This window comes from Lindgomyces ingoldianus (genome assembly GCF_010093535.1).
Source record: "Lindgomyces ingoldianus strain ATCC 200398 unplaced genomic scaffold BDR25scaffold_33, whole genome shotgun sequence".
Lineage (NCBI taxonomy): Eukaryota > Fungi > Ascomycota > Dothideomycetes > Pleosporales > Lindgomycetaceae > Lindgomyces > Lindgomyces ingoldianus.
Window position 1 is genome coordinate 650,283 of NW_022985194.1, and position 27,427 is coordinate 677,709.

A 27,427-nucleotide genomic window follows, 5' to 3' on the forward strand; every position below is an offset into this window, starting at 1 on the left:
AAGCAAGTAGTGAGCAAAGAGCGGTAAAAGGTGTCTCCAATAACTTTCGAAATCGGCTCTTGGTGAGAGGAATGGTTTTGGCCCCCAGAATTCGAAATATGCATTCCTCTACCGCAACTCCGCAAAGTATTCTTCACGAAGAGCCATGGATCCTCAGAGTGGTGGGGAGGACGTTGGCTGGGTATTGACTGAGCATCTAGTTCATTACGCAGAATTTGGAACGTCAATTTGTACCTCTCTTCCTTGCGTTACACATTAGTCAAATTCACCAATTCATTTCCTGCTACGAGTAGAGACGATTCTATGAGCTCAAATTTTGATTACCCTCCTAACTCCTCAAAGGTCCCACAATGGACTATCCACTCGATTTGCTCAAGGAATGATCGTGGCCTTGATGCACTTCTTCGTCCGCATAGCATCAAGCGCATCGCCGAACTTCTCAAGAGGAAATGTATGCGTCACCACGCCTCTCACATCTACCTTCCTACTCTGTAAATACTCTATCGCACGCGGTAAACACCACATCTGAGAAAAAGACCCAAGGATCGTGATCTCGTCTCTGAAGATCTTGCCTGGAGAAACCTCGATCATCTCTTCCGGCGCATACGCCCCATAGAACATCACTTTTCCACTCTTGGTGCAGAAATCGATGGCTAGATTCAGCATTCTTGGATCACCAGTTGCATCTATGACATTGTCAAAGCCGTGAGGGTACTTGGTTTGCAGATCGGCCCACTTCTGACTGTTTAGTTCTTCGTTGTTGCGGTCGAGCTCAAGGTACTCGTCAGCAACTGTGAGGTTCTTGCCTAGATTCATCTTGTCGCCAGCCCGGGCGGCGACAACGAGCTTCTGGACACCGTTCAGCTTGAGCAGCTGTGCTAGACAGATGCTAGTCGGTCCAATACCAAGAAGTAAGGCTGTGGAGCCAGGACGAGGAAGCAGGCGGTCGAGGCCGTGGACCGCACATGCGGCGGCTTCGAACAGCGAAGCTTCTTCCCACGAGCAAACTGAGAAATGAAACAGTTTAGCAGCAGGGAAAATGCAGTATTCCGCGAAACCGCCATTCACTACGCAATTTGTTATCATAAGATCATCTCGGTGTCGACGAGAAAGGACTGACAATGAACACCGTGAGCAACGAAATTCTCACAGAATAGCAATTTCCCCTCCCGACAGAAATGGCAATGCCCACACAGCTCGGAGTTGTCTCCCGTAACTCTTTCGCCAATGGCAAAGCCTGTGACATTGGATCCAATGGCCACGACTTCGCCAGAGGTTTCGTGGCCAGTCACCACCGGCATGCGGGACTCGAAGTCACCATCGTGGATGTGCAAATCCGTGCCGCATATTCCACAAGATTTTACTGCGACAGTCATTCATATGTCGGGAGGTAGGAAGAGAAGAAACACATTGTTACCTTTAATAAGAACTTCGTCCGCCTTGGGGGTAGGAACCGGAATGGTCACAAGTTCATAGTCTTTGATTTTATTGTAGCGAATCGCTTTCATGGTTTGGGGGATTTGAAGGGACATAGTTGCTTCAATATTCCACACGAGTGTCTCAAGGACGAAAACAATGAGATGAAGATATGTAATGAAAAGATGTTCACGAATTTCCGGAAGACAAATTCAGTCTTATATAAACATAGGGAATCAATACCGACTTAGATTTCGTGCCTAATGCAAGTCTGCCGAACCAAGGAACCCTTTGGGTTACACACACCACTACCAATTTCCAGGGCCTAGTGCAGTAGGTATCCTATCTTCGCCCCCTCTTTGGAGCTGATATCGGAGTAGAAACGCCATCTTCCCTTCATACCCGTAAGTGATATCAAGGTCAGCTGGTACAGATCATGCAGTGATAGGATATATGCCCAGCAAGTAATAATGAAGGGGGGTGAAGTAAGTGGAAATCTCCTTCTGTTTCCTGTCCGAGTGCATATGCACTCTGCAATATGATGATTCAGGATCATGACAGCAAAGTACCCAACCTGTCCACTATCGTGGAAAATGCCAATTGGTGTCATCTCACCGCCACTCCGAACATGGATGCCTGTTCTCCCAAAGATGTATGGAAGGTAAAAGACAAATATCTGTTCCTTTTATAGGTCTCATCCAACCTCAAAGTCCATGCAGTTCCTTTGAAGTCTGTACGAAGCCCAAAATCTCAAAGCCAACCTGCCCAACACTGCCCAACTTGTCCATTCTAACCTTAGTCTTAACTTCGCAACCATGGCCACCGTCCACCAACCAACCATCACTGAAACCGCCGATGGCATAGCCGTCGCAACATGCGTGCCTATCGCCCACGGCTACACCTTCGAACCCGAAGTGTTCTCAACCAGCAGTAAAGCCATCGCGGGCATGTATCGCGCCCAAGGTCGCTGTCTGTGTCTTGTAGACACCAACGTCTACAAACTCCTCGACACTAAGATTGAAGAATACTTCAAACACCACAGCATTCGCGCCGTGGTTCGCTCCGTCGATGTCACCGAAGAGCGCAAAGATCTCGAGAAGCTTTCTGAAGTCTGTAAGATGTTTGTGGAATATGACTTATTTCGCCGCGAACCAGTGCTTGTTGTTGGCGGGGGTTTGATGACTGATGTTCTGGGGTAAGATTAGCCCCGTATTCCTGGTACCTCTCTAAAACCGGTTCAGATTCGCATGCGCCGTCTTTCGGCGCGGAACACCCTATATTCGCGTTCCAACTACCTTGATCGGCCTCATTGACGCATCTGTGTCAAACCGTGTCGCCGTAAACTGGAACGGACTCAAGAATCGTCTCGGCGGCTACCATGAGCCCGTGCACACCATCATTGACTACACGTTTCTCAAGTACCTGCCGGCTGCTGAGATACGCAATGGACTTGCTGAGATCTTGAAGATAACTAGCTGTGTAGATTTGAAGACGTTCAGAGCGGTGCAGGCCTATGGGCTGGATTTGATTGCAACCAAGTTCTTCCTTACGAATGGGTTCAGGCAGGAACAGGCTGCGCTGAGTAATGAGATTATTCGGGCTGGTGAATTCATCTTCTACGCATATGTACTAGAGACGAAAATTACTAACTTTCGAGCAGCCATCATCGACGTCCTTCGGGAGGAAGTTCCCAACTGCCGTGAGGCTAATCTCGACCGCGTCATGTTCTTCGGGCACACCTGGTCACCGGTTCTTGAACTCGCACCCAAGCCAGTACTCCTCCACGGCCACGCGATTTCCGTAGATATGTGCTACTCCATCAGCATCTCGCAAGTTCTCGGGCACATTGACGAGGAGCACGCAAACGAGTTCCTCAAAGTCTTCTCCGATCTCGGACTTGCACTTGACCATCCGGCCTTTACTGAGGAGCTGATGCTGAAGGCGACTGCTTCTACAATTGCGACGCGTGATGGTAAGTTGCGTGCTCCGATTCCGACGGGGAAGCTAGGAGAGTATGAGATCTTGGCCAATGTGAGCGAGGATGTGCTAAAGAAGGCCTGGGCGCTGCACAAGGAGAGGGTCAAAGAGTTCCCCCGTGAAGGGTTGGGCATTGACCCGAACACCTCGGTTAGATCTTGATAGATACGTACGGATAATTACTGGAGAGGAATGAGATGTGGTCAGGCGAATCAAAGCCTAGGAAACAACAAGTGAAGCTGTTAGCAGATTGACTAGACACTTTCCTATCTAAAATGGAGCTTTCATTCCTTCACACCTGTTGGCGTCATTGAATTTGCTAGTAAATCAACACGCTCATGGTCATAGACATGGGGGCGTGTTTGCCATGATTGATACATGCATGAATGCTGATCAACACGCTCATGGTCATAGACATGGGGGCGTGTTTGCCATGATTGATACATGCATGAATGCTGATCGACGCCTAGCTACAGACTTCACGCCTCCAGGGATATGAGTTCAGACAAGACATGCGGATCGTGCTCCGAGAGCGAAGCACCTCGCGATTTCCGGCTCCGTGGCGTCTCAACAATATGTGCATCCTGCGCTGTAGACATGGGGGTGAACTCAAACACACGAACCTCACAGTTCAGATAGGCAGTTCCTTGCGAAGGTGTCAGACTCCACTATCCATGCTTCTAGGTGATTTGAGATAGAGATAAGGGTAAAGCGTTTACCTCTGACGGGATCATCACCTGCCCAGTCCTCGGTCAGATAGTGCAGAAATGCTCCGTGTGTGACGAGAAGAATCTAAAGTTTAACGATTAGCATGCACTTAAGGACTAACTCCTGCATCGTACCACCGGTAAGACATCAGCCAGCGTAGCAGATAAAATAGGAAAATCGCTGAGGTCGATGGGTCCCATTGCCCAAGCCGTAGCGCTGTCCTTGGAAAACTGGCAACGTGTGGTACAGAGCGTTGAGAGAAATTTTGCACTCACATGAGCTTCAGAACGCCGGAATAGCCAGCTCCTTAGGTCAGCGGCACGCTGTGTAATCTTGGATTTGCAAGGAGCCCAGTATCCGCTCTATGATACACCTGTGAGTGATCCGTGATGCGCCGCACTTGAAAGTCAAAACATGCCTTGACGTTCCAGCCCTCTTCAACGGCGTCGAAGTTGATCTTGCTCAAATCAAACTGCAGGGAATTGCCAGCAAAGAGCTCAGAAAGATTCTCACTAAGCTCCTGCTTCGAATGGCCAATGTCGCAGGTGAGGCCGCTCACTTCTTGGGCCTTCGGGATGACTAAATAGGGTACCTCCTTACGTGATAGCGTCGGACCAAAGGTTAGTACGGTAGTCTGGATCGCCCGACGGAGAGGCGACGACAAGACGAGGTTGATGGTGTCATGGTAGGCGAATGAGTCTTGCAGTTCCCGACACTGGCGCTTGCCTTCTTCGGTCAGAGTAGCATCCTTGATGTGAACAGCGTGCTGCCCGCATCAGCATATTCCATGATAGTGGTCAAGGACACGGTCGGGAAATCTCACATTTACATTATGTTGGCCTTCTGCATGTCGAACCAGGTAGAGGAGGGGAGCCATGATGCGAGAGGGGATTGTCGGATGTGTGGGGTAAGAGGCGAAGGAATGACTCCTACGCCGCTGTGAGCCTTTGTATCAAAACGGCTGCACCGCTATGAACTACTGTACTAGGAAGCCGCTTTCGGCTTCGCGGGAACCTCCACGCTAGTTCCTTCGAAAGGGAGCAAGGGCCGGCGTTTGACCCAATTGAGCCGTGACTTCGAACCACGCCCCCACGACGAGGGAATAGGAGCTGACGACAAGCTAAGAGCGTGACCAGTGAGAGTGCTTATGGTGGACTGTTTTTTATCCATTGCGCGGACCTAACTTTTAATAGCCGGCAAAGTTGCCATTTTTGAAGTTGGGTGAACACATGTTGCAGATGCACGATATTGGAAGGTAACCCGAGACTACCCCAAATTCTGGATTTCGACAGAAGCAATATTGCTTACCAATGCTTGTAACATCCAGAATTTCCCGAGGCTGGGTGTCACGAGCGCTGACATGACATTTCGCGAACGTCAACAAAATAGGATACCAATTCGCACGACCTCAGACCTGCACTACCAACCAACTGCGGAAAGGAAGAGAATTTAGCTTCACGAATCTACACCACATCCCTTCTCCAAACTTTGAGCGGCAACTTGACAGGCCACAAATTGAAATATTCCTCGAATTCCATCTCCCAGTTCGGACCAGGCAGCGCGAATTCGTATCTCTTGACCAGGGTAGCCAAAAAAACCGTTTGCACCACGATGGTGATGTTCCTACCAATGCATGCCCTTGTACCCAAGCTGAACGGGATGAAGACAGCACGCATTTCCTTGAGCTTATCTTCACCCCTGATTAGCCATCTCTCTGGCCGGAACGACTCGGGGTCTTCAAAAAGGTCCGGGTCGCGATGCGCAGAATACGCTGAGATGGAGACGGTCGTGTTCCTAGGCACCATCTCAGTGTCAACTTTGAGGCCTTCAGGCGGCGTCTTGCGGAGAAGATCAGTAGCTACGGGTGGCGATAGTCGCATTGATTCATCGATGCAGGCTTTGAGATACTCAAGACTCCTGACTTTCGACCAAGGAGCAATATGGTCGGAAGGACTGAGCGCGTTGTCGATCTCCTCGCGCAGTCTGCCCAGTGTTACTGGGTTTTTGACGAGATAATAGAGTGTACTACAAAGGGAGATGGCGGGACCATCTCCACCACCATTGACTAGGAATTGTTAAGCCTGCATCTGAAACAGAGTCCTAGGATGAAGGGAACATCATACTCATCTGGTCAACTTCGGCAATTCGGTCTTGGTCATTGATGTCTGGATCGTCGCCTCTCCTCCCGACCATCATCGGCTGAAACAGATCATCTAGAACTTCACCATTCTTGAATCTCTCCATTCTTTCTCGGGTAATTTCAGTAACTGCCTTTCTCCAGTCGGTGGCTTGTTCCAAATGCTTGGCGTATTTCGTCGACAGTCTCTTGGCTATACTCTGATACAACCGGAACCTCTGCGTATCCCAGACCAACACTGCTGCCGCCCTCGACCCGGCATGGAGACACTGCACAGCGCTGATTTTCTTGGTTATTCCATCCGCGTTGGCAATCTCGACCAAGTCATTGCCTGCCTCGAGCCATCGCATATCCTTGCTCATCCCTATCTTGATGACCACTTCAAATGTGAAGAGGTTACTCCAGTGCATCGCCTCAAAACTCAGCTCGTTTGGGTCCACCTCTTGACCATGCTTTAGTGGGCTTGTACAACGACGGTCCATCTGCGTCAGCAGATGAGCCATGGACTCCACAATACTCTTCTCCCACTTCTCGCTGTGGCGGGGAGCGTAGGCAGCGGCAACCATGCGGCGGCGTGCTGAATGTTTACTCTTGTCGCTGATATTAACTAAATGCCTGCCGCCGCCCGAAAGTGAGTCGTATATGGCCGCTTTCGAGCAGGATGACGTGTAGCCGTAAATGTCTTTGGCGGCTTGTGCTTTCCCGAATGAAAGCCAATTGGGACCAACCCGCACGACAGGATGCTCCTCGTGAGCCTCGTGGAGTCGGCGGGAGTGAATATGTTTATGGCTTCGGGCAACCTCCCAACAGTACCCAAGATAGGAGATGCCCGACATCCAATTCTGGGTTGGATATTTGCGGAAACCCTTTGGGTCGCGAAGATAGTGCAATATGGGTGGTAAGACAATTGAGAGCGTCACAAAAACGAGCAGCGGAGCAAGAAGCCCGATCATGATTGAGAGTGCTGGAGTGGAAGTGCTCGAAGTAGAGGAAGTACTGGATAACTTCAAAGAGTCGAACCTAGAACGGGTGTTATCTTTGAGCATCTCACAACCTGGGACTCTTGATATATCCCTCTTGTTGTTATCGTCTGGCGGTGGGAGTGCCGGTGTCGCTCGGAATTTGCTGCATTGTTGTCGGTATTAGTGATTGATTTGACAGCACTGGTCCCTGGTTGGGAATCAGGCCGACACAGTGGATGCTGGAAAATTCCTTAGGTGGGTCCACGGTGAGTCAGGAGAGAAGGAGGATTGTGCGAGATGAGGTGTGTTTTGGGAAACGTCAGCCCCGGACGTCTCAGCGGCTGGTCGCTTCTCATGTTGGAGAAAGCGGACCCACCACTCAACCGCTATCACGACCATTGTTCGTACTAGGGCCGTGCTCACTCCTTTTCTTCGGCTTTTTTCCTTCGACGGATGCTGACGGAACGGTAACGGCGCACGGATCGCACCTGTCTGATAAAAACCAGCGAAGTCATGTTTGCACAAGGCGAGCCAACGAATCGACCAACCTCAACCTCAACCTCGATATGCATGCACTCACCGACTTCAGATGGCCCTCCCAGTACATTGTTTCAAGCATCCTCTGCTCCTTTGGCGGCTTCCTCTTCGGGTAGGTCTTATATCCGAGACGCAAGCCACGCTAGCTGATAAGTTGCATAGCATGGACACATCGATTATCGGCCCTGTCACGGTCATGGATAGGTACATGGCCGACTTTGGTACCGCTTCTGCAACTGTCCATGGCCTGGTCGTCTCCTCGATATTGATCCCTGCAGCCATCTCATCCTTCTTTGCAGGTCGAGTGGCTGATGCTGTCGGGCGTCCGAAAGGCATTAGCATTGGCGGCCTCATCTTCGGTCTTGGTGCAGCGCTGGAAGCTGGTGCTGTGCATTTGGCCATGTTTGTTGTGGGTCGAGTGGTCGAAGGCGTCGGCGAAGGCATATTCTTGGGAAATTTGGTCGTGTAAGTCAAGTTACATGTTGAGAGGCATCGGTCGAGGAGTCGCCTGACCTTGTGCAGCTACATTTGCGAGATTGCACCACCTCGCCGGCGAGGACCTCTGACATCCGGTCCTCAACTACTGAACACTGTTGGCCTTGTTGTGGGCTTCTTTACCTGTTATGGCTCACGTAACATAAACTCGTCACTGGCATGGCGCCTTCCGTTTGCGCTTCTCGCTGCATTTTCCTTCCTCTTCGCAGCTGTCTCACTGCTTTGGCTTCCCGAGTCCCCAAGATGGCTCGTCCTTTGTCATCGGGAGGCCGAGGCAGCCAGGGCATGGGATGTCCTCGGAGTGGAGAGCGCAGATCGCGAGAAGTCCCACCATGGACATGAGAATGCAGTTACTGTTGCCGCCAACTTAAACGACTCAACCGAACAACTTGGGAACCCAGTAACTTCGCTATCTGCGCCAGTCAAAAACAAGTCTAGCTTACTGGATGCGTTTGCCCCGGATGTTCGGGCTCGGACGATGCTTAGTGTTTTTATCTTGGGCATGCAGCAGATGAGTGGTATTGATGGAATTCTCTACGTAAGTTCATCATCGTGAGGGGCCAGATCTAAGCTTACCACTCTGCAGTATGCTCCGTTACTTTTCGAACGAGCCGGACTCACTTCCTCTAGTGCCTCCTTCCTAGCATCAGGTGTATCCGCAATCGTTATTCTCAGTGTCACAATCCCAGCGCTCATCTGGGCCGACAAATGGGGTCGCCGTCAGAGTACCATCTATGGTGGACTAGGATTGAGCGTCATCATGTTTCTGATGGGCGGCCTCTATGCAGGTAACGCGGTGCATGACAGCTATGGTGCCGGCCGATGGGTCGTCGTCGTCTCGATCTATCTCTTTGCGGTTGTCTTCTGTATTTCATGGGCAGTCGGCATCAAAATCTACGTTGCTGAAAGCCAGCCACAGCGTACGCGTGCGAGTGCAACTAGTTTGGCCCATGGAAGCAATTGGATCGCCAATTTTCTAGTCGCCCTCACGACGCCCATACTTCTAGATCGCAGCACTTTTGGCGCATACTTCCTCTTCGGCGGCTGCACTTTGCTTACCGCTGTGGTGTGTCTGATTTGGATGCCAGAGACTAAGGGCAAATCGTTGGATGAGATTGAGGCGGCATTTTCACATAAAGCGCCCGGAACGAGAACCTTTTTCAGGTCTATTCGAAGACTTCTAAGGGGGTTACAGGGTGGGAGGGATCAGTGAGGTTGGCTATCGAGGACGTGTTAGCCTTTGGTCTTACGGAGGACGTGGCCTAGCTCTCATGCAAACGGGAAAGCGGGACATAAGCGATATCGCTTGGCGTCACAAAACAGTGTATTCTACACTAAAACATGACGTAATAATATACCCAGAAAAATTGTAAATCTAGGAGGTAAAGTGTGATGAGAAAAAATGATATATTGATGATGAGGATGTCTGGACCTTCGGTCCGGGAGGCTATAAGGTATATATAGATATAAGACGCCAACTTCACGCTTGATAGGCTAGCTCTGGAGAGGCCTCAGGCTTACACACACCCGCAGCTTCCAATTGGTGTACATTCTGTAGAAGCTCAGTGGTCGGACTAATCCAGTGTATCCCTCCTAAACCATCGTTTTCCAATGATTTAGTGAAGTCACCCAGAGGTAGGTATGCCTAGCTCATTGCAGATGTCCATCCTGGTGCTTCTTTAGCATATGCATGTGTGAGGCTTTAAATTTGTGCGGCTTTGCTTCGCGAGACATCGAATTTGCGAGACTTTGAATCTGTGAGACTTTGGATTTGTGAAGCTTGAAGCCTTTTGTGAGCTTTTCTTATGATCTCTTGTGGGCTTTTCTTTTGTCTGTTGTAAAGTTTCTCACTTTGTATGTGAACGTTGGTGAAGCTTTCCGTTTGTATCCTATATAACCCTCTTTGAACATTGCACTCTCTGCCTAATCTCCCTTAAGCCACCTGAGTGCTTAGAAATTTTTCAAAATGTAGTTGTGAAACCCAGTTCTCGGGTCGCTGTCGAGGCAGTAGATTGTTCGGCACAGTACGATTTGCATCTTTCCATTCCTGCATTCAATTCTCTAAAAAAGATTTTTTCCAGTTTCACCTTCAGCAAGAATGGCATATATGCCACCTAGTTGCATAAAATTAGGCTAACGTTTTAGCATCAACTAAGTGGTGACTCACCGTATTCAGGCCTCGGAGCTAATCTAAACTGATGTTTGTGTATGAGCGGTTCTCTTCTGAACTCTGCATCCGAAAGCTAGTGCTGAACACCATATCACCTATGATATCTAAAGTCAAGTGTACAACGAGCTCCGATAGGTTACAAGGACGCGCACAAGCTATATCCGCGTTTAGTGCTTCTGGTAAGCTGTCTGAGCCGAGAACAGACGGCGACCGATGCGTTTTCAGGATCTTGCAAAAGCCGCGCGTATTCCTAAGCACAATTTCTTCCATGTCTCTACTCGCACTATCTGAGAACGCATTTGGAGAATTCCCCTCCGTTGGGAGTGGGTTTTATGATCTAATATTGTCGCGGTACTTGGAGCGCCAAACAATTATTCCCAGATCATGTACCAGTCTGCTTTCCAGGTATTCGCTCCAGGGCTATAGATGGGTTGGGAGCAAAGCGAACAACTGGGCCATATTGTTGGTGCATGGGATAGAGCTGAGACGGGCCATCACCTTCCCATGAATTGTAGACGTTGGACCAGTCCGTCACCGCCGAAAGACAGGGCCCAGGATACTTGGACAAGGGGTGGAGCCTCAGTCGGTAGAGGATCAGGAAACTGGGCTGCAAACGTCAGCTTGTGCATCAGTGACTAGTAGAAGGGTATCACTACGTAGGAGACGATTAATATCGCAATAGAGGCTAGCATCTTGTATGTTACCGTAAATTTATTGAAAGCGCAAAGGAAAGTTAAGCAATATGCGATAATAAATGGGCCTGAGGAAAGGTGGGTGAAGCAGAAGCGGATGCAGGAACTCCCACCTGAACCGGAAGCCCACAGAGAGTAGTCGAAGCCCATCGGAAGAGCCTGGGTTATTTTATGCACTCCTAATTGACATGGAAGCGCGCGTAGAGTAGGGATCAATCCTTCCATGAGCGTGCAGGGTCGTTTAATCAAGTTGAAGTCCGAGACCACTAAAGCTCAGCTGGGGTCGTTTCTGTGGTCCATGAGAAGCATCATGTTAAGTGGTTGCAGGGGTAGTATCAATCCGGAGATGCAAAAATCCCGAGTGAGATGTACGTGGTCCAAGGTTGGCTGCAGACACATTTGGGAGAAGTCAATGACCACGTATATTACCCAAGCAAACTTATAAACAAGGCTTCGGGAGTACACTAATTTCGAGGACACAAAGAAAAAGCATCTGAAATGGCTCCGGACAAATCCGATGATAAAATGAGAGATCCTGCAGAGACTCTCGAGGGAACAAGAGCTTCATGTAGCTGGCCGAAACAAGTATGGTCCCTCGTCGACCTTGATATTATGAAGTGGACTATGAGTGGTGACGGTATCTGTGCACATTTTCTGATTCTCCTCTTCGGATTGTTGATAGCTGGAAAATTATTCGGAAATTCGGACAGTTAGAGAAGAAAGTCGAAGATCCCTTAGAGTTTCTATACAAATACTCGCACAGCAAGACAACGGTTAGAGCACGTTCACCTTTGCAAACAGGACGATGTATATTCAACTATTAGTGACTTCAAGATTGTGAAGGGTATGATAGAAGCTATCGAACGTTAAAAAAACACATCTTTGGCTCTTCAAAATTTGATAATAGTCGTTCCAGGTAGGAGGTTGGGAAAATTTGGAGTTTATACGCTCACCAGGACGACTATGGAGCATAGTATTGTGAAATTTGCAATTCCACCTGTGCGCGATCCAAAATCTGCCAGTGATAGTCGCATACACAGGTGCTCGATATATTGTTTGCAAACACTGGTATCTCGTAACTAGTGGAAATGAATATGAAGGTGAAGAGGCTGATTCCTGATTGCCATTTCCGTAAACAAATCCCTCAATGCCTGACTTCTCCAATCTTCCTCCTCAATCTCAGGCTCCTCGCTCTGGCTTCTCTCCACCACCTCCTCGCTTCCACTTTCCTCGCCAACCTCGTGTCGGATCCCCTCATCAAAGCTCTCACTCAAGGCTCTTGTTCTCGCCTCCTCTCTCCTAGAACCGATTCCACCCGTAGCAAGGTGGCGGAAATGGATGTGGGTGCCATCAGTGTGACTAGAGTCATTGGTATGGCCGGAGCCATTAGTGTGGCCGAAGCCATTAGTCTCCCTGGGGCCGTGGTTTTGCGTATTCTCGGGCCGCATTTCTTAAAAGCGTGTATTGGTTTGAAATGAAATTTGTGGGTATACAAATATCAGATCTTGGTATGTTATTGTCATAGATATGGGATGTCTGAGTTTGAATAACAAAGAAAGGACATAGACTGAGTGGTATTCTTATGTTATAGCGTTGGCACTTCAGAGAGAATGGCGGGAAGATTGACATTCACGTGGGCAAATTCACTCTTTTACGTTCGCTGATTATTGACATACTACGAGGTTGCGAAGGAATGATTGGACGCAGTGTTGGATGCGGACCAAAACTTCTCTCCAGTTTCACAGGAAAGACAGCTTATGCTGCTACGAAGGCCGCACGTATACTAAATCGATATGTGAAATTCAAACTCCCATGATGAAATATTGCCTTAAGATACTTAAGCTGGCATTCATCACAATTAGGGGTAGGTCATCTCATCCTCTCGAAGTGGTGCGGCGTAGCCCGGACACTAAACGACCTTCTTCTCATTATCACATTAACCCCTTCTCCATCAAAGCCTTCAGGGCCATAATTACCCTCTCCCTTCCCATCCCACTACACTTATTCTCCTTTCTAAGCAATTCTCACACTTGGATCCATGAGCCTTCACAGAAGAGATATTGTCCGGGTTGTAATGCTCGTGGATAGGATGGTCGCCTTTGTGTTGCACGTGTCTCACGCGATACTATACCCATGTACTGCGCTATTCACTTATTAGGACTAGTTCCTTTTTCGTACAGTATATAGTCAGCCTAGAGCTCTCTCTCGCTCCTTAGCCCCTTACAATGCACTAGTTTATTTCACCTTATTTAGATCTCAATACCTTGTCGACTCGCCTACCCTATGACCCCTTCTCAGCTCATGCGAGACTTTGTAGTAGTTGTTGTTGCGAGAGTCGCAGGCAGGGACTTTGATGGTATGGCCGTAGCCCTGGAGGAAATAGGTGTCCGTGCGCGTTTAAGAAGGGTTCTTTTTTGAGGGTAGAAGAAGTAAGGAAACTAGGATTTATGTAGGTGGTATTCGTAGCCATGTAGGCTCAATGCATGCTAACGGTGGGATTACACTTCGACATATAACCAGAGTCTCAAAGTTTCCCACGTTCTGTAGGTTCTGGAGTATATTCTTGGTTGTTCTGATTCGAGTTCGGGTAGGTTTCTGATCATGTGGAAGAATTTTGAAGGGGTAGTGCTACACATATCTTAGCCCAAGACATCTTGAATTAGACTGTACGGTAGGAGTAGTAATTTCATAACAAGCCATTACTTAGTAAACCTAAAGAAAAGCAGTGAATATTAGGATGGAAAATTTTCACCCCAGCGGTCCCACAATTTCCAATAACCTGCGTCCAATACGTCTCCTAAATTTGTCACATCCTGCAGACAACCAGACCCCCTCCCTCTCCCCGTAAAATGTCAGTTACATGATAACACACCCACAAAGCTCTTGCAACAGATCCGGCCGCTGACGTGGATACCGCCACGCACTAGAAGAATGTCTCGAATAGTGAGATCTTCGAGCATATCTCGGATCATTTGGACACCCCCTACAACACACTCTCCCTCCGTATACGAATTTATCCCTCAGCTTTCTACAGTTGTAGCCACATGACCAGGCAGTGATTCTTTCATGCTTGCAGTCGAAATCTTCGTGGATGTAGTAGCACATATTGGGGTTGTTGTGCTGGGGTATGGTGTGGAAAGTCGATATGGAGGGCCGAAGCCACTGAGAATGATCGGTGATGCGGAGGTTTTTATGAAGTCTTTGGGAATTCGAACTATGATAATGGATGAGTTAGGGAAGGAAAAGAGGGATATATATATGAGAATAATTTTCACATAGTTGTGAAGTATGGTGTCGCGTAGAAAGTGTGTCAATGCGAACTGTTGGTACTCCGCGGCCTCTGTGAATTCCATGGTATTGGAAGTGTTGAAGATAGGCGTATTCCATGATTTACTGAGAAAATGAAGAACGGTTCGCGTTACGAAAATCTTGGAATCAACGCCTGTTGTCATTTTGGTGAAGAGGAAAAAACACGATAGGATTTGTGAATAAACTGAGAGAAGTGCTGACACAGGGGAATACCCTGTAAGGGACTAGTTCAGCATTCTAGGAGTTTTCAAGTAGAAAATAATGCATTCTGATCCTCGTCTCCTCATTCGTGAACCTAATCTCCAATACTTATTCTCCCCAATCCCAATAGACTACCGGACGGCCTATCTCACATGAGCTGAGAAGGGGTCATAGGGTAGGCGAGTCAACAAAGTATTGAGATCTAAATAAGGTGAATTAAACTAGTGCATTGTAAGGGCTAAGGAGCGAGAGAGAGCTCTAGGCTGACTATATACTGTAAGAAAAAGGAGCTAGTCCTAATAAGTACATAACGCAGTACATGGGTACAGTATCGCGTGAGACACGTGCGACAGCTTACTCCCTCTCATTAATTCCCTTCTCACTACCGCTTCCCCCCGCGCCGCCTCCCTTCTTCCCTAATCAATTTCTATTCCTTATTATTTCTCTTCATTAATTCTGTCCCATGGGAGCCTCGTAATCCAACCGGCTCCGTGGATCGCACCCCAAAATTTACAATCATACGACTTGAAACTGAAGGTTCAGAACTCCGTCTTCGCGTACAGACAACATTGTTTTGTATATTTTACGTGTTCGCAAGGATGGGTGAATTCATTTAGGTAGGGGATGGTGGCGCTGTAGTTGCAGGCGAGGAGGAGGATGGGTTAGAGTCAAGTCGCGACCTCGGCTCCCTGGCGGGTGCAATGTGGATTGACCGTCCCGTGAGGGGCCACACTCCCTCTCTGGATGATTGCTGGCCTATATCTTAGTTCTCGAACGTCTCAACTCTTGACTTTGATATGGTGCAGAAGAGGGCTCGAAGAAGGCAAAGGTAGAGAGACGGAGTTACAATGAGCTCTAGAAGAGCCGCTGGGTTGCCCAAACCACACAATCTTGCGTTCATCCCCAAGGTACAAAGGATGAGCTCACATTGGATGTGGAGTGGCTAGCCATCTCAATCCTGTGGCGGTGTCGAGTCTGTCGACAACACCGATCAACTGAAACGCCTTACTATGTGCCTAACCGCACGAAAGTCTGTGTCGCATTGGTCTGCGCTGACATCGCATGGAGTCATCACCAGACGAAAGTCCATTGAGTCATTCTCGAAGGCCAGGATTGTTGCATGGGTTGTGCAGCAAAGCAGACCTCAATGAAAGATAGTGACTGGTTCTTAATCCTTTGAGCTTGTTTGCTGGAAGTGAATGTAATTGAAGCAAAGGGCATTAATTGCGGTAGACGGCGGCAAGGGGAATGAGGCCATCCTCTTTACGCGTCGAGGATCATGTCACCGACTGCAAGCCTTTCCGGTAGCTCCACCACGGGTGATAAGTCTGCTGTTTTCTTACTACTGTTGCTGCTACTAGTGTGCTTCATCTGAGATCTTTCTTCGTGCCATCTATAGATGCTTCCACATCCGTACGCCACATAAACACCATAGACCAGCTGTCACTTCAGATATACCCTGACTTATCTTGTATTTGGCTTTCACGGCCGACAGAGCTAATTGCCTCGTCAAGTGTTACTAGCCCTCATTTCGACTTGCTTCTTACATGTAGTTTCCATATGTTAAGTATGAATAGTTAAATAATATGTTTAAAAGGCGAGTAGTGGACTACATAGAATAGGCTGCTAAATGTAATAGAAGCCCGCATTAAACGAGAGCGGTAAAGGGCTGTATAGTATAATAAGGTGCGAGTAAAGACGGCGAGCTGATAAAGCGAGAGCGAGCGCGCGCGTTAGGCTTATCTAAGTACAAACAAAGCGAGATTCTAGCGAGGCGGGCATAGAGGAGGAAGCGTCGATAATATATCGACAGGATGGATGTGGGTTTATTTTGGGTTTTTCTAGTTATTGCTCATTCCAGAATCCAGAAAGCATGAGACAAGATAAGATGGAGCCGGTGCGGAACTAGGTAAGAAAAACTGACCAAAAGAGGGGACAAAAAACCTCCATAAAAAGGAGTCAAAAGCCCCCCGACATAGAGGTACTATTCTAAACTTGGATTGCTTGTTGACATGTCTGTCGAGGGGGGTTGTGATATTGAATATTGGGCTTACGGGGATGTGTGTGACAGGTTGACTATGTTGACAGAGGGCGTTGGCAAAGACCGCATGACAGCGAATTATGGTATAGCTTTACCGACCGACACAGCACATCCCCTTCACAAATCGAAATCTCTCGTACAGTACCATGACCTCCTGAACCATGCCCCCTCGGCCGGAACCTTCATGGGGAAATACCTCTGATATATCTCGCTTTTGATCTACTCTCCCGTCATCGTTACCTCCACTGCTACCTTTGGTACGACAACCCTAGTCTTGCAGGCATCACGGGTCGCCTAAAATCCGGCGTAAACCCGTAGAACGTACAGTACTAGCTGGTGGTCTTCGCTGTGCCGCAAATTGTGATTGTGTAGTCTTGGGTTTGGGATGAGACAACTGAGTGGCTGCAGAGGTGGAGGAAGGGTTACAGATGCACATTTCAACTGCTTTTGACGTTTTTGTTGATATGGATGCTTGCTGGAAGAACTTTTAAGAAAGATTGGATAGACGGGGGAGTACACAGGACTAATGCTCCTGGGCGGTTGGGGACATTTGGCAAGAACTCCCCGTGAGTTCTGTGCTGGAGTCTGAAAAAATTTAAATTTAAGAGATCCACCGACATTCACAAATTATTCTCGAAAGAGATAGGGTGGGAGAAGGAAGAGATTCAACCTCAAGCCTAAAATAAAAATATATTAACTAAGTAAAAAAGAAAACACATCTAGTAGCTTAGTCCCCTGTTATCCAATTTTGAGAAACAGCAGCCCGTCATGAATACCGCCCGTTGGAGGCTCTTCCAAACCATCATACCAAGCATCCAAATCGTCCTCGTAATTAGGATCAGGAGCTCCTCCGAGGTTATCTTTATCCTGGGTAAAACTTGTATCGGACACGTGGATGGTGGTTTGGTTTATTGGAATATCTTGAGCACCGGGGGTGCTATTTGACTCAGGCTGCGATGGCGGCGGCGGTGGATTGGTATTGCTGTGCTCTTCGCAGTCCGGGGTAGTGTTAGGAGGCTTGGAGTGGTCTTTGGATGACATAGTGTCTGATGCCAAGGTGGTAGGGGATATTGGGTGGGTATGCAGAGGGGTATGCAATGTTCGGGAGGGAGAGAAAGGAGAGGGTTGATGGTATATAGCTGGCGGTATTCACGAGGAAGGGTTTAAGGATTTACGTGGCTAGAATGAGGGAATTGTTTGCACTGTGATGATGTTTAGGCACTTGTAGATCGCTAGTTGCGTTTGACAGCAGTTATATTTATCATTCAATTACTAGAAATACATCGTCGCTGCAGCCGGTAAGTATTCACGTTGAAGAAAGGGCGCTGCTGGACAAATAACTAGAAGGGGGAGCTTAGTAGGATCCGAAGGGTGCTAGAGACGGCGCAACAAGCCCTACCGTGTGGTTGCTAGATAAATTTCCGCATGCTCTGTAGAAACAGGAAAAGTGCGGCTATTACTGCTTCGAAGATGAATGTTGGTGGGAAAGAGGGGGCGGTGGGAGGACTGAACACGGGTAGCCGAACTGGGAAAGTCACGCCAAGGCTCGCTTCACTAGCGTCTCACCCACGAAGCCATCCTTCCAATATCGCTCTCTGTCGTCGAACTTTTCTGTCAACCTCAGCGACTCCTCTAAGACTCGACATCAGAAGAGATTGACTACCTCACACACTAGCCATGGGTGAGTATCGTCCTTCTGATCGGCTGGCGCGGCCGGCCTGGCTTTCAGATAGCTAAATGCTCCTCAGCTCCCAAAGTCGATCCCAACGAGGTCAAGGTCATCCACCTGCGCGCGACCGGTGGTGAAGTCGGTGCCTCGTCTGCCCTCGCTCCCAAGATTGGTCCTCTGGGTCTTTCGCCGAAGAGTATGTTTCCTCCCGATGCATATCCTGCGCTTGGGTGAATGAGGCGTTGCTAATTATTCGCAGAGGTTGGTGAAGACATCGCCAAAGCTACCGGCGACTGGAAGGGTCTTGTACGTAAAGTCCAACTCCCTATTGAGAATCCCGCTGATATAATCCCAGCGCGTCACGGTCAAGTTGACCATCCAGAACCGTCAAGCCGCCGTCTCAGTCGTCCCCTCCGCATCGTCACTCGTCATTAAGGCCCTCAAGGAGCCCCCGCGAGACCGCAAGAAGGAGAAGAACATAAAGCACACCAAGAGCATTCCCCTCGATGAGATCATCAATATTGCGCGGACAATGAGGTTCAAGTCGATGGCCAAGGATCTCAAGGGCACTGTCAAGGAGGTTCTCGGCACTGCCTTCAGTACGGGCTGCCAGGTCGATGGTCGTAGTCCCAAGGATGTCTCAGATGACATTGAGTCCGGCGAGATTGAGAGTATGTGGACCTGGCTTGTTTTGTTGGGATGGGTGCTAACTGGCCATAGTTCCCGAAGAGTAAATGCTCGCACCGGCGCATTGCAACCGCCATAGTGCGGAGGACTCGGGATATAGAGGGTGCTATATAGCTCAATGAGGATCATGACTTCCACCTTGGCGCTTCGCTGCTTGTCGGGTGGGGCTCGCACGGCTCCGGCGTTTGGGTTGTCGATACTGAAAAGTGACGGAAATCGGCTGGCATTCTGTAAGGGAATAACAAACCTCATCCCACCATCCGCCTCCGAATGCGTGAATTCGATTCGTACATTGCAGAGTATTGCAGTGCTATAATTAAACAAAAGGCCTATTTTGGCCAGGCTTTGAGATTGGATTATCGCACGTGACTCAGCCCTACGAGATTCGTCACTTCCGGCACCGCCGCTGCCCCTGATCGAATGGGAAGTTCTCTTGACAACCCGACAACATGATGCTCACATTCCTCTCGCTCGTGATAGCATGCGTCACAAGCGCTCTGATGAGCTCCCTCGATACGTGAGCGGCAGCAAAAAACCCATATTCGAATGGCCTCGCCGCTCCCGATTGTTCGCAGTTCTGGGCGTGCTCTTCCTATACTGGATCTTCCACTCCACTCGTAAGTCTGCCCTGAACAAGGGCGACAGGAATGGAGGAGTCAATTGGTCGCGGTATGCATACAGTCTATATGCGACGGATAGCGCGACGCTCTGCCACGCAGTTCTAATCTTCGACGCGCTGGCGAAATTCGGCAGTAAGGCCGATCGAGTGCTCTTCTATCCGAAATACTGGGACACGGTGATTACGAACTCGCGGGATAGAGATAGCCAGTTACTCGTCCTAGCGCGAGATACGTACAATGTTAAACTTCAGCCGGTGAAGCTGTTGACGGTTGAAGGGCGGACAACGGGTTTGTCTCACACCTTCCCTCCCCCTCCCCCTCCCTTCCTTCCTTGCGTCCCAGCCCCAGAAAGAAGCCCACGCAAGAACTAATATTGGGTTGGCTCTGTAGATGCATGGACAGGCACCTGGGACAAGTCCGTCACCAAATTCCTTGCTTTCACACTCGCATACTACGACCGGATCATCGCGCTCGACTCCGACATCACGCTCCTCCAATCCCTTGACGAGCTCTTCCATCTCCCATCCACACCGATGGCTATGCCGCGTGCATACTGGTACGACACTAAACCCTGGCCGCTGACATCTCTGCTCATGGTCCTCCAACCCTCGCTAGCCGAGTTCGCGAAATTCGAGGCAATTATCTCAGATGGAGGTGCAGAGGATCTTGTCAAAGCGAATGTATTTGACATGGAGCTCGTCAACGACCGCTTCCGCGACTCCGCACTGATCCTCCCCCATCGACCGTATGCGCTACTAACGGGAGAATTCCGTCGACATAATCACTCCGCCTATCTTGGCAATCTCGACGAAGTGTGGGACGCAGAGAAGGTGTTGACAGAAGCGAAATTCGTGCATTTCAGCGACTGGCCACTGCCCAAACCCTGGATTATGTGGCCGCATGAGGGACTGTCGGAAATGCAGCCGGATTGTGGAGGCGCCAGAGAGGCCAGCTGTGCAGAGCGTCGGATCTGGAAGGGGTTGTATGAGGATTTTAGACAGAGGAGGAAGGATGTTTGTAAGCTGTTGAGCGTGCCGGCACCGGATTGGCGGAGGATCAAGGGAGGGGTTCATCCGATGAATGCTACGGAGGGGACACATCATGAGGCTCCCCAGGTGGAGGGGGCCAAGGAGGAGCAGCGTACGCCCGTAGCTGGACACGATATGTAAGGTACATGGAGTATATCATCTGGTGATGGTGGCGTGAAATGGCTCATATGTAATGTTTGTTGTACACAGCCTTGTGTTATTAGCTTTACGTTCATTTATCTCCTTATCCCACAGCAAGCAAGCAAAGCAAGTAAGTTCAGTCAAGTCAAGTCGCCACAGAACGGAGTGCACGTCCTCTGTATGTCCACCAAGACATCTCCGGTGACCTTATGAAACAGTAATCTGGCTTGAGGCGGCTGCGGGATGATTCTAGGATTCCTTCGCCTTATCCTCCTATTTTCCTTATTCACATTCTCCATATTCCTTCCGGACGCAGTTACACGGCATGCGCAGGATGTCGTTGGTCATATTCTCCGACTATTGCCCCAGGCGGATGGGAGTGCAGTGCTTCTGCTTACTGTTGAGACGAAAGGATGAGCCGCGCCGCAAACGCAAACGCACGGTTTCCTTGTTGTTTTAAACTTTCTTATGAAAGTCCGGATGGAATGTACAGCTTTCTGTCTGATCTAGGAAAGACGGAAGAGCCGCTGTTGAGGCTTCCCTTCCTGCAAGTTAAGTGAAAAGAAGCCGGAAAGAAAAAGTGGTGACACCTGCTAAGGTCCTGAGCTCTGATCATCACGAAAATAGCCAAAGGACGCCAGCCTGCCTGGGCACATGAAGCTGAAGATGAGGTGGCGTTTTGTAAGCGATGACGGGGGGCTGGGGGTGCTGCGGAATAGGCGGCGGTGCATCGAATCTCCGCCGAATCTGCTTTTTGCCTGTCTGTCAACGCTTCCCTGCCTCTTTCGTTTGAAACAAAGTATCACATGATTTGGCAAATGTTTGGTGGATGCATGCGTGATGATTGTTCGTGATGGAAATCATCTTGCTCCGTGCATGGATGCATGGATGCATGCAATTCTACCTGCCTGCATGTAAGGAAGAAAGTTAACACTGGACTCTTTAGTGGAACCTTATTGCGAGGAGAAAGGAACCGGAGGGCAAGTTATTAGGCTGTGTAACCCTCTCATGAAACACTTGGCCCAAGGTGACAGCCGTTTGTTTTAGCGCGTGTGCTCCTGTGGATCATCTGCGCGCCTGCTTGACCCTCCCCGACTTCCGACATGCAGCCCGCCCAGTCAGTCAGCCCAGCCCAGCTGATCCTCATCAAAGGAGGCCGTCATCACGCCCAGCAGCCCAGGTTGCAGCAGTAGGTCAACTTGGCAGAGAGGACGCACGGTGGAGTGGTATTCGTATGCTGGCCTCGCGGGAGTGGTTGCATGCAGACAGCCACAATTGGACACGCGGGGCGATGATGGCTGTGAGTCGTGAAGGATGTGCAGAGGCTCTGGTTGCTGGTGACGGCTGGCCTGCAAAGCTGCAGGGCTGAAGCAGGGAGACAGCCAATCTTGTGGGTTTCAGTGAATGAGATGCCCGGCTTGTGGCGTGCCCACCTGGAAAATCAAGAGGCCTGTTCCCGGCTCCATCCTCGCCGTTTTAAGGAATTAGAGGAAGCGTTCTTGACTGGGCTAACAAGGGCTTTGCTTTAAAATATCACGTCCTCCTTTTTTCGTTTGTCTATGATCGGCCTCCTGCCTTACTCTTCTTCCTCTGATTGTTCGCTTCAACTCAGGCTTCTTTTTCTTCTACTAATTCTCCACCACACTCTTTTGATATCTTAATTTTCCTAGATAGTACAATAGAAGTGGGGGAGAGTAATCGTCACAATGCGCACCTTCATTCCGGCCCTCGTGGTCACCACATCAACTCTCTTCTTCCAATCCGCCTCCGCCGTCGCCGCTAATCCGCTCCCAAAACCATCAAACATCACCTGGGGAACCTCTGGACCCTTCAGCGTAGGCACTCTTTCTCTCAATGCGCCGGACAATTCCGTTCTCAAAGATGCGTTCCACCGTGCCACAAAAGCCATCACCGACCTGAAATGGATTCCCGCTGCCACCGAGGCGCCTCCACGATCGTTTGAGGTGTTCCCCACGCCCACCGTGGCGGCGGCAGCGAAATTGAAGCGCGCGACTAATTCTACTGGTTCTTTGTCGAGCGTGAAGGTAACGGTGGTGGATGTGCATGCGGGACTCCAACATGGTGTCGATGAGAGCTACACCCTCGACATCAAATCCGGATCATCTTCCATTGACATCAAGGCCAAGACCATCTACGGTGCACTCCATGCCTTCACGACCCTCCAACAAATCGTCATCAGCAATGGCAAAGGTGGCCTCATCGTCGAACAGCCTGTTTCCATTTCTGACGCCCCGCTCTACCCCGTCCGAGGCATCATGATCGACTCTGGAAGGAACTACATCTCAAAAGCCAAGATTTACGAGCAAATCGACGGAATGGCCCTGTCAAAGCTAAATGTCCTGCACTGGCACATCGTGGACGCCCAATCCTGGCCCCTGGAATTGGCCACCTATCCTCAAATGACGAAAGATGCTTACTCTGCGCGAGAAACCTACTCGCACCAATGCCTGAAAGACATCATCGCCTATGCCTCCGCCCGCGGCGTTCGTATCATTCCCGAAATCGACATGCCTGGCCACGCCAACTCCGGTTGGAAGCAAATAGACCGATCCATGATGAGCTGCATTGACTCCTGGTGGTCCAATGACGTCTGGCCGTTGCACACCGCCGTAGAGCCCAACCCAGGCCAGCTTGACATCCTCAACAACAAGACCTACGAAGTCACTGGAAAGGTGTATAAAGAGATGGCAGGGATTTTCCCAGACGGTTGGTTCCATGTCGGCGGTGACGAACTGCATATGAATTGCTACAACTTTTCGTCCCTTATTAGCACGTTCTTCGCATCTGGGAAAACCATGGGTGATCTCGTGCAATACTGGGTCGACAAAGCCATTCCTAACTTCCGCGCCCAAGCTAACCGCACGCTGGTTATGTGGGAAGACGTGGTCATCTCCCCGGATGCGGCCGCCTCGGGCACCGTGCCCAAAGATATTGTTCTCCAAGCCTGGAACAATGGACTTGAAAACATCTTCAACCTCACACGCGATGGATATCGCGTCATCGTCTCTTCCTCCGATTTCATGTACCTTGATTGCGGTTTCGGCGGCTGGGTCGGAAATGATCCTCGCTATAACGTCATGGTCAACCCCAACAAAACCGACGGCACCCCGAACTTCAATTATGCCGGTGGTGGAGGATCATGGTGCGCGCCATACAAGACCTGGCAGCGGATTTACGACTACGATTTCACCTCGGGCTTATCCTCTACCCAGAAATCCTTGATCCAAGGCGCGATTGCACCGCTATGGAGCGAACAAGTTGACGACACGGTCATCAGCTCGAAGATGTGGCCGCGAGCAGCAGCCCTTGCTGAGCTCGTTTGGAGCGGGAATAGGGATGCAAATGGGAATAAAAGGACGACGGAGCTTACGCAGAGGATTCTGAATTTCAGGGAGTATCTTGTGGCGAGTGGAGTTGGCGCTGCACCCTTGATGCCGAAGTTTTGCTTGCAGCACCCGCATGAGTGTGATTTGTTTCTTAACCAGACCGCGCTTGGGAAATAGCTCCCTGCGAAAGGGTCTTATCATGGCGTTTTCGGCTTGGGTTCAGATTCCACGGCTCGGGTCTGGGAGATGGGGTTTTTATCGCTGATGATAGTGCTGTCAGTATTTTTGATTGCGTGGGAAGTCTGGAGGTGAAGCGTCGGACTGAAGAATTTGTGTGCCGTTGTTTCATTCTTGTATATATCTTTTAACCCCTATCTCCGAGAGGCTTTCTAGGCCCGATAAATTGCGTTGCATATCCTACATACTCTAAGAGATTACGACTCTGGTTTTGTGTGTTTAATTACTAATTTTTAGTATAACATACTTTACAGGCAAGTTGCTTACACACCTAAGTTACTTACTTTTACTAAGACCCTACTAAACTACTTTTTCTACACTAATGTATTCTTAATAACACTACTTAGACATGCTAAAAGAATGTTAGATATAGCTTATGCTCTAAGCTTTTAAATAAGACATAAAACTCTTAAAGAAACATACTATAGCTATGTATAAAGTCTTTTAAAAGATAATAAATAACTATTGCACTAGATAACCTTTATAAGCTAATTCTATAGCTAACTTATAAAGGCTAGGTAATAATAAAAAGTAGGTAATTATTAAGACTATACTTAAGCTATATATACTATAATTTTTCTTTTAAATAGCATTTATAGCTAATATAGCTAACGTACCTAACAGGTTGGCCGGCTACTTTTGCTAAGCCCTTACTAAAACCACCCTATTCTCTTGCAAAACAGCCTACTTTAGCCCTATATAAAGTAATACAACATAAGATATTATTTAGAGTCTACTTTTACTACTTACTTATATGTATGTAAGTTATGCCTAGTCTAATTACACTACTTATATTACCTTTAACTTAGCTTACTTTTTTTTTAGCGCGCACCTGCGTTTTTAGCTTCTTTTTATTACTACGCGCTTTAAACTCTTTTAAAGTAGTTAAACAAGCTCTATTTTTAACTATTAAAGTCTTTTCTGCCTAAATCTACTTTCTTTTATGCAATTTATGTTATGTAGTAGCTTTATTTACTACTTAAAGCTTTATAATCTTATAGCCTACTTTATTATATTAATGCCTTAGATAACTATTATCTACTTTTTATTACCTTACTATATTACCTTTAGCTGTCTTTATCTTTTTAAAGCTATAATAACTACTCTAGTTAATATATAGCCTATTATAAAGCCTAACTTATTAAAGTTATACATGTTTTTATTTTAAATACTATACTTAGCTTTTATGTTAGCTACTAGGTAAAACTAGCCTTAGATAACCTTTAGATTTTTATAAAGCACTCTCTTATAATTATACTTATAATTAAACTTTATTATAAACTTAAGGCAGTGCTTAACTTGTATACTAGGCTAGTTTAAGCTAACCTAGCCTAGATTACGCTCTGCAGGCAAGGAATTAGCTATATTAGCTATAGTTGTAAGCCTAAAAAGAAATCTGTGTGTAATAAGCTTAAGTATATACTTAACAACAACTTTTTTTTTAAGCTTAGTTAAATTTCTTAATTTAGGCTAGCATTCTGCTTGTAAAGGCTGTCTAGCGTGTTAATTACTTAGTGTTGTGTAAAAGACATTATAGATAGCTATAGTGTGTTATAAGAAGAGTTTTAAGTTTTATTTAAAAGCTTAAAGAGTAAGCTGTATTTAACATTCTTTAGAAGATTTAATCTAGTGTTGTTGTTAAGGCATTATGTAGATAGGTAGAATTTAGTAGAGGCTTGGCAAAAGTAGCCGGCCAACCTATGTGGCCGGCTAACCTGTTAGGTACGTTAATTCTTTACATGCTAAGTATAATCTAGGCTATATTAGCATAAACTAGCCTAGTATATTTATAAAGTGTTATTTATCTAACGATTCTCGTTCCATCTTAGGTCGCCCGGAACCCATCTGAAGGGTCCCTGTATCGGCTTAACCCTGACTCAACCTGGCCCTAACTCTGCCCTGCCCCCTGCTGTTACCCCTATTCCCTTATATATTTAGTCGCACCTCGCTCTGTAGCTAGCTTAGTAGTTTTCTAATATCCTTTTGTACAAGGCCTATAGGTGTTAATAGCATTCTAGGTTTAGAGTCCCCACGCACTCCTATATGCCTCTAAGTGGATTCCTACTGCATTTAGACCTATTGTCTTGCCTGCGCTGTTACATTATATTAAAAAACTTACTTTTGCTAGTAACAGCCTTATTAATAATATTACACTAATTATTTATTTAACTATGTCTAAGCTCTAAAACATGTTTAATTTAGTTTAAGTTATAATACTTACACACTGTTATTAGCGGAGCTTGCTCCGCTCCTTTCTGTAGACTTTAGTTTTCTTTAGTTAGGGCTTAGCAGCTAAGAATTACTGCTTTTAGCCTTTTTAGGCTCACATAAGCATAAAAACAGCAGATCCTTAGATAATTATTTCCTGCGCAAAAACTAAAACCTTGCTGCGCGTGTTGTCTAATACCTATCTAATACCTTCTGCTATAACCTATAACATAGTACCTCTGCTATTTAACGCTAATAAACCTCCCCTACTTTATAATAATTATTATCACTCTATAGATCTACAGAGAGACAGGACGTTCCTCTAATAGAAGGTTTAATGTGCGCCCTGCAATACACAAATCTAGGCAAGGAAGCGCCCTACCTAGGGCAGCCCTATACCTCTACTACTAGCTAAGAGGCGCGCTCTTGCTAATATTACATATGTTACAAATAATAGACTACAACCCTATATCCTACTATTGTCTCCTCTAGTACCCCTATGTTGTTATTGTTCTACGCTATTAGACTAGGCAAATAACATGTTTAAAAAAAATAGCAAGTAAAAGACTTTATATTAAAAGTGTTACTAATTAAAAAGTAAAGTTAATATTTATACTATAAATAAGAAACTAGCACATGTATTGCCTTTTATAAACTTTAGCCTATTAAGCTCTCTTCTTTGCAACATTTCTATATAATAGACGCCTTAATAATTTCTTTAATATAAAATTTTTAGCCTATTAAGCAACCTCTTTAATATACTACTTATGCTATTTACTTTAATTAGTTTAAGTACATAATGTACCTAAGAGCTACTATTAACATAAAGAAGGTTTTAGTCTACA

The 27,427-nt window shown here is 47.7% G+C and overlaps 13 protein-coding genes across 13 annotated transcripts; 6 read left to right on the plus strand and 7 right to left on the minus strand.

Moving 5' to 3' along the window:
- Positions 1 to 372: 372 nt before the first annotated feature.
- BDR25DRAFT_236886 (NADP-dependent mannitol dehydrogenase) lies at positions 373 to 1,532 on the minus strand (the record flags this gene model as incomplete). The annotated part of the gene is made up of 3 exons (XM_033685567.1): positions 373 to 1,067; positions 1,121 to 1,363; positions 1,418 to 1,532. The coding sequence occupies 3 exons, from the start codon at positions 1,530 to 1,532 to the stop codon at positions 373 to 375; spliced, it is 1,053 nt and encodes a 350-aa protein (XP_033543466.1).
- A 699-nt stretch (positions 1,533 to 2,231) lies between these two features.
- Positions 2,232 to 3,555, plus strand: BDR25DRAFT_237088 (Dehydroquinate synthase-like protein; the record flags this gene model as incomplete). The annotated part of the gene is made up of 3 exons (XM_033685572.1): positions 2,232 to 2,611; positions 2,658 to 3,019; positions 3,077 to 3,555. 3 exons carry the CDS (start codon positions 2,232 to 2,234, stop codon positions 3,553 to 3,555), a joined length of 1,221 nt encoding a protein of 406 aa, XP_033543467.1.
- Positions 3,556 to 3,872: 317 nt separating this feature from the next.
- Positions 3,873 to 4,998, minus strand: BDR25DRAFT_293553 (phosphoglycerate mutase-like protein; the record flags this gene model as incomplete). The annotated part of the gene is made up of 5 exons (XM_033688727.1): positions 4,925 to 4,998; positions 4,520 to 4,867; positions 4,377 to 4,463; positions 4,113 to 4,185; positions 3,873 to 4,039 (listed from the first exon to the last, which is right to left on the minus strand). The coding sequence occupies exons 1-5, from the start codon at positions 4,976 to 4,978 to the stop codon at positions 3,873 to 3,875; spliced, it is 729 nt and encodes a 242-aa protein (XP_033543468.1). The 5' UTR covers positions 4,979 to 4,998.
- A 566-nt stretch (positions 4,999 to 5,564) lies between these two features.
- Positions 5,565 to 7,074, minus strand: BDR25DRAFT_293554 (benzoate 4-monooxygenase cytochrome P450; the record flags this gene model as incomplete). The annotated part of the gene is made up of 2 exons (XM_033688728.1): positions 5,565 to 6,166; positions 6,225 to 7,074. 2 exons carry the CDS (start codon positions 7,072 to 7,074, stop codon positions 5,565 to 5,567), a joined length of 1,452 nt encoding a protein of 483 aa, XP_033543469.1.
- A 621-nt stretch (positions 7,075 to 7,695) lies between these two features.
- Positions 7,696 to 9,445, plus strand: BDR25DRAFT_293559 (putative transporter; the record flags this gene model as incomplete). The annotated part of the gene is made up of 4 exons (XM_033688729.1): positions 7,696 to 7,849; positions 7,900 to 8,202; positions 8,260 to 8,770; positions 8,819 to 9,445. Exons 1-4 carry the CDS (start codon positions 7,767 to 7,769, stop codon positions 9,443 to 9,445), a joined length of 1,524 nt encoding a protein of 507 aa, XP_033543470.1. The 5' UTR covers positions 7,696 to 7,766.
- A 985-nt stretch (positions 9,446 to 10,430) lies between these two features.
- BDR25DRAFT_359528 (uncharacterized protein) lies at positions 10,431 to 11,562 on the plus strand (the record flags this gene model as incomplete). The annotated part of the gene is made up of 7 exons (XM_033696099.1): positions 10,431 to 10,868; positions 10,918 to 10,928; positions 10,958 to 11,033; positions 11,063 to 11,172; positions 11,198 to 11,294; positions 11,330 to 11,455; positions 11,488 to 11,562. 7 exons carry the CDS (start codon positions 10,431 to 10,433, stop codon positions 11,560 to 11,562), a joined length of 933 nt encoding a protein of 310 aa, XP_033543471.1.
- A 611-nt stretch (positions 11,563 to 12,173) lies between these two features.
- BDR25DRAFT_317614 (uncharacterized protein) lies at positions 12,174 to 12,542 on the minus strand (the record flags this gene model as incomplete). The annotated part of the gene is made up of 1 exon (XM_033691686.1): positions 12,174 to 12,542. The coding sequence occupies one exon, from the start codon at positions 12,540 to 12,542 to the stop codon at positions 12,174 to 12,176; it is 369 nt and encodes a 122-aa protein (XP_033543472.1).
- A 410-nt stretch (positions 12,543 to 12,952) lies between these two features.
- BDR25DRAFT_359530 (uncharacterized protein) lies at positions 12,953 to 17,265 on the minus strand (the record flags this gene model as incomplete). The annotated part of the gene is made up of 26 exons (XM_033696100.1): positions 12,953 to 13,003; positions 13,030 to 13,089; positions 13,125 to 13,191; positions 13,358 to 13,464; positions 13,597 to 13,722; positions 13,847 to 13,891; positions 13,971 to 14,077; positions 14,144 to 14,627; positions 14,757 to 14,806; positions 14,924 to 15,020; positions 15,089 to 15,135; positions 15,170 to 15,237; positions 15,285 to 15,344; positions 15,381 to 15,494; positions 15,532 to 15,599; positions 15,631 to 15,651; positions 15,685 to 15,865; positions 15,895 to 15,912; positions 15,963 to 15,997; positions 16,052 to 16,101; positions 16,360 to 16,455; positions 16,529 to 16,653; positions 16,691 to 16,734; positions 16,767 to 16,893; positions 16,933 to 17,047; positions 17,088 to 17,265. The coding sequence occupies 26 exons, from the start codon at positions 17,263 to 17,265 to the stop codon at positions 12,953 to 12,955; spliced, it is 2,541 nt and encodes an 846-aa protein (XP_033543473.1).
- Positions 17,266 to 17,383: 118 nt separating this feature from the next.
- BDR25DRAFT_359531 (uncharacterized protein) lies at positions 17,384 to 17,686 on the minus strand (the record flags this gene model as incomplete). The annotated part of the gene is made up of 1 exon (XM_033696101.1): positions 17,384 to 17,686. One exon carries the CDS (start codon positions 17,684 to 17,686, stop codon positions 17,384 to 17,386), a length of 303 nt encoding a protein of 100 aa, XP_033543474.1.
- A 568-nt stretch (positions 17,687 to 18,254) lies between these two features.
- BDR25DRAFT_336453 (uncharacterized protein) lies at positions 18,255 to 19,319 on the plus strand. The gene is made up of 5 exons (XM_033693101.1): positions 18,255 to 18,326; positions 18,394 to 18,510; positions 18,574 to 18,620; positions 18,670 to 18,985; positions 19,035 to 19,319. Exons 1-5 carry the CDS (start codon positions 18,323 to 18,325, stop codon positions 19,046 to 19,048), a joined length of 498 nt encoding a protein of 165 aa, XP_033543475.1. The 5' UTR covers positions 18,255 to 18,322; the 3' UTR covers positions 19,049 to 19,319.
- A 121-nt stretch (positions 19,320 to 19,440) lies between these two features.
- On the plus strand, positions 19,441 to 20,909 carry BDR25DRAFT_306093 (glucose N-acetyltransferase 1). The gene is made up of 2 exons (XM_033690555.1): positions 19,441 to 19,909; positions 20,012 to 20,909. The coding sequence occupies exons 1-2, from the start codon at positions 19,483 to 19,485 to the stop codon at positions 20,788 to 20,790; spliced, it is 1,206 nt and encodes a 401-aa protein (XP_033543476.1). The 5' UTR covers positions 19,441 to 19,482; the 3' UTR covers positions 20,791 to 20,909.
- A 496-nt stretch (positions 20,910 to 21,405) lies between these two features.
- Positions 21,406 to 22,256, minus strand: BDR25DRAFT_359534 (uncharacterized protein; the record flags this gene model as incomplete). Its single annotated transcript, XM_033696102.1, has 6 exons — positions 21,406 to 21,548; positions 21,597 to 21,658; positions 21,743 to 21,848; positions 21,877 to 21,926; positions 21,957 to 22,177; positions 22,224 to 22,256. The coding sequence occupies 6 exons, from the start codon at positions 22,254 to 22,256 to the stop codon at positions 21,406 to 21,408; spliced, it is 615 nt and encodes a 204-aa protein (XP_033543477.1).
- Positions 22,257 to 22,323: 67 nt separating this feature from the next.
- On the plus strand, positions 22,324 to 24,551 carry BDR25DRAFT_306094 (uncharacterized protein). Its single transcript, XM_033690556.1, has one exon. The coding sequence runs from the start codon at positions 22,497 to 22,499 to the stop codon at positions 24,312 to 24,314; it is 1,818 nt and encodes a 605-aa protein (XP_033543478.1). The 5' UTR covers positions 22,324 to 22,496; the 3' UTR covers positions 24,315 to 24,551.
- The last annotated feature ends 2,876 nt before the right edge of the window (positions 24,552 to 27,427 follow it).

Bases quoted from the DNA above. Each gene is read 5' to 3' on its own strand.
- BDR25DRAFT_336453 (XM_033693101.1), top strand. The intron at 18,511-18,573 runs GTATGTTTCCTC...AATTATTCGCAG, and splicing joins TCTGGGTCTTTCGCCGAAGA to AGGTTGGTGAAGACATCGCC. The intron at 18,621-18,669 runs GTACGTAAAGTC...ATATAATCCCAG, and splicing joins CCGGCGACTGGAAGGGTCTT to CGCGTCACGGTCAAGTTGAC.
- BDR25DRAFT_306093 (XM_033690555.1), top strand. From the start codon at position 19,483: ATGCGTCACAAGCGCTCTGATGAGCTCCCTCGATACGTGAGCGGCAGC. The intron at 19,910-20,011 runs GTTTGTCTCACA...TTGGCTCTGTAG, and splicing joins GGTTGAAGGGCGGACAACGG to ATGCATGGACAGGCACCTGG.
- BDR25DRAFT_306094 (XM_033690556.1), top strand. From the start codon at position 22,497: ATGCGCACCTTCATTCCGGCCCTCGTGGTCACCACATCAACTCTCTTC.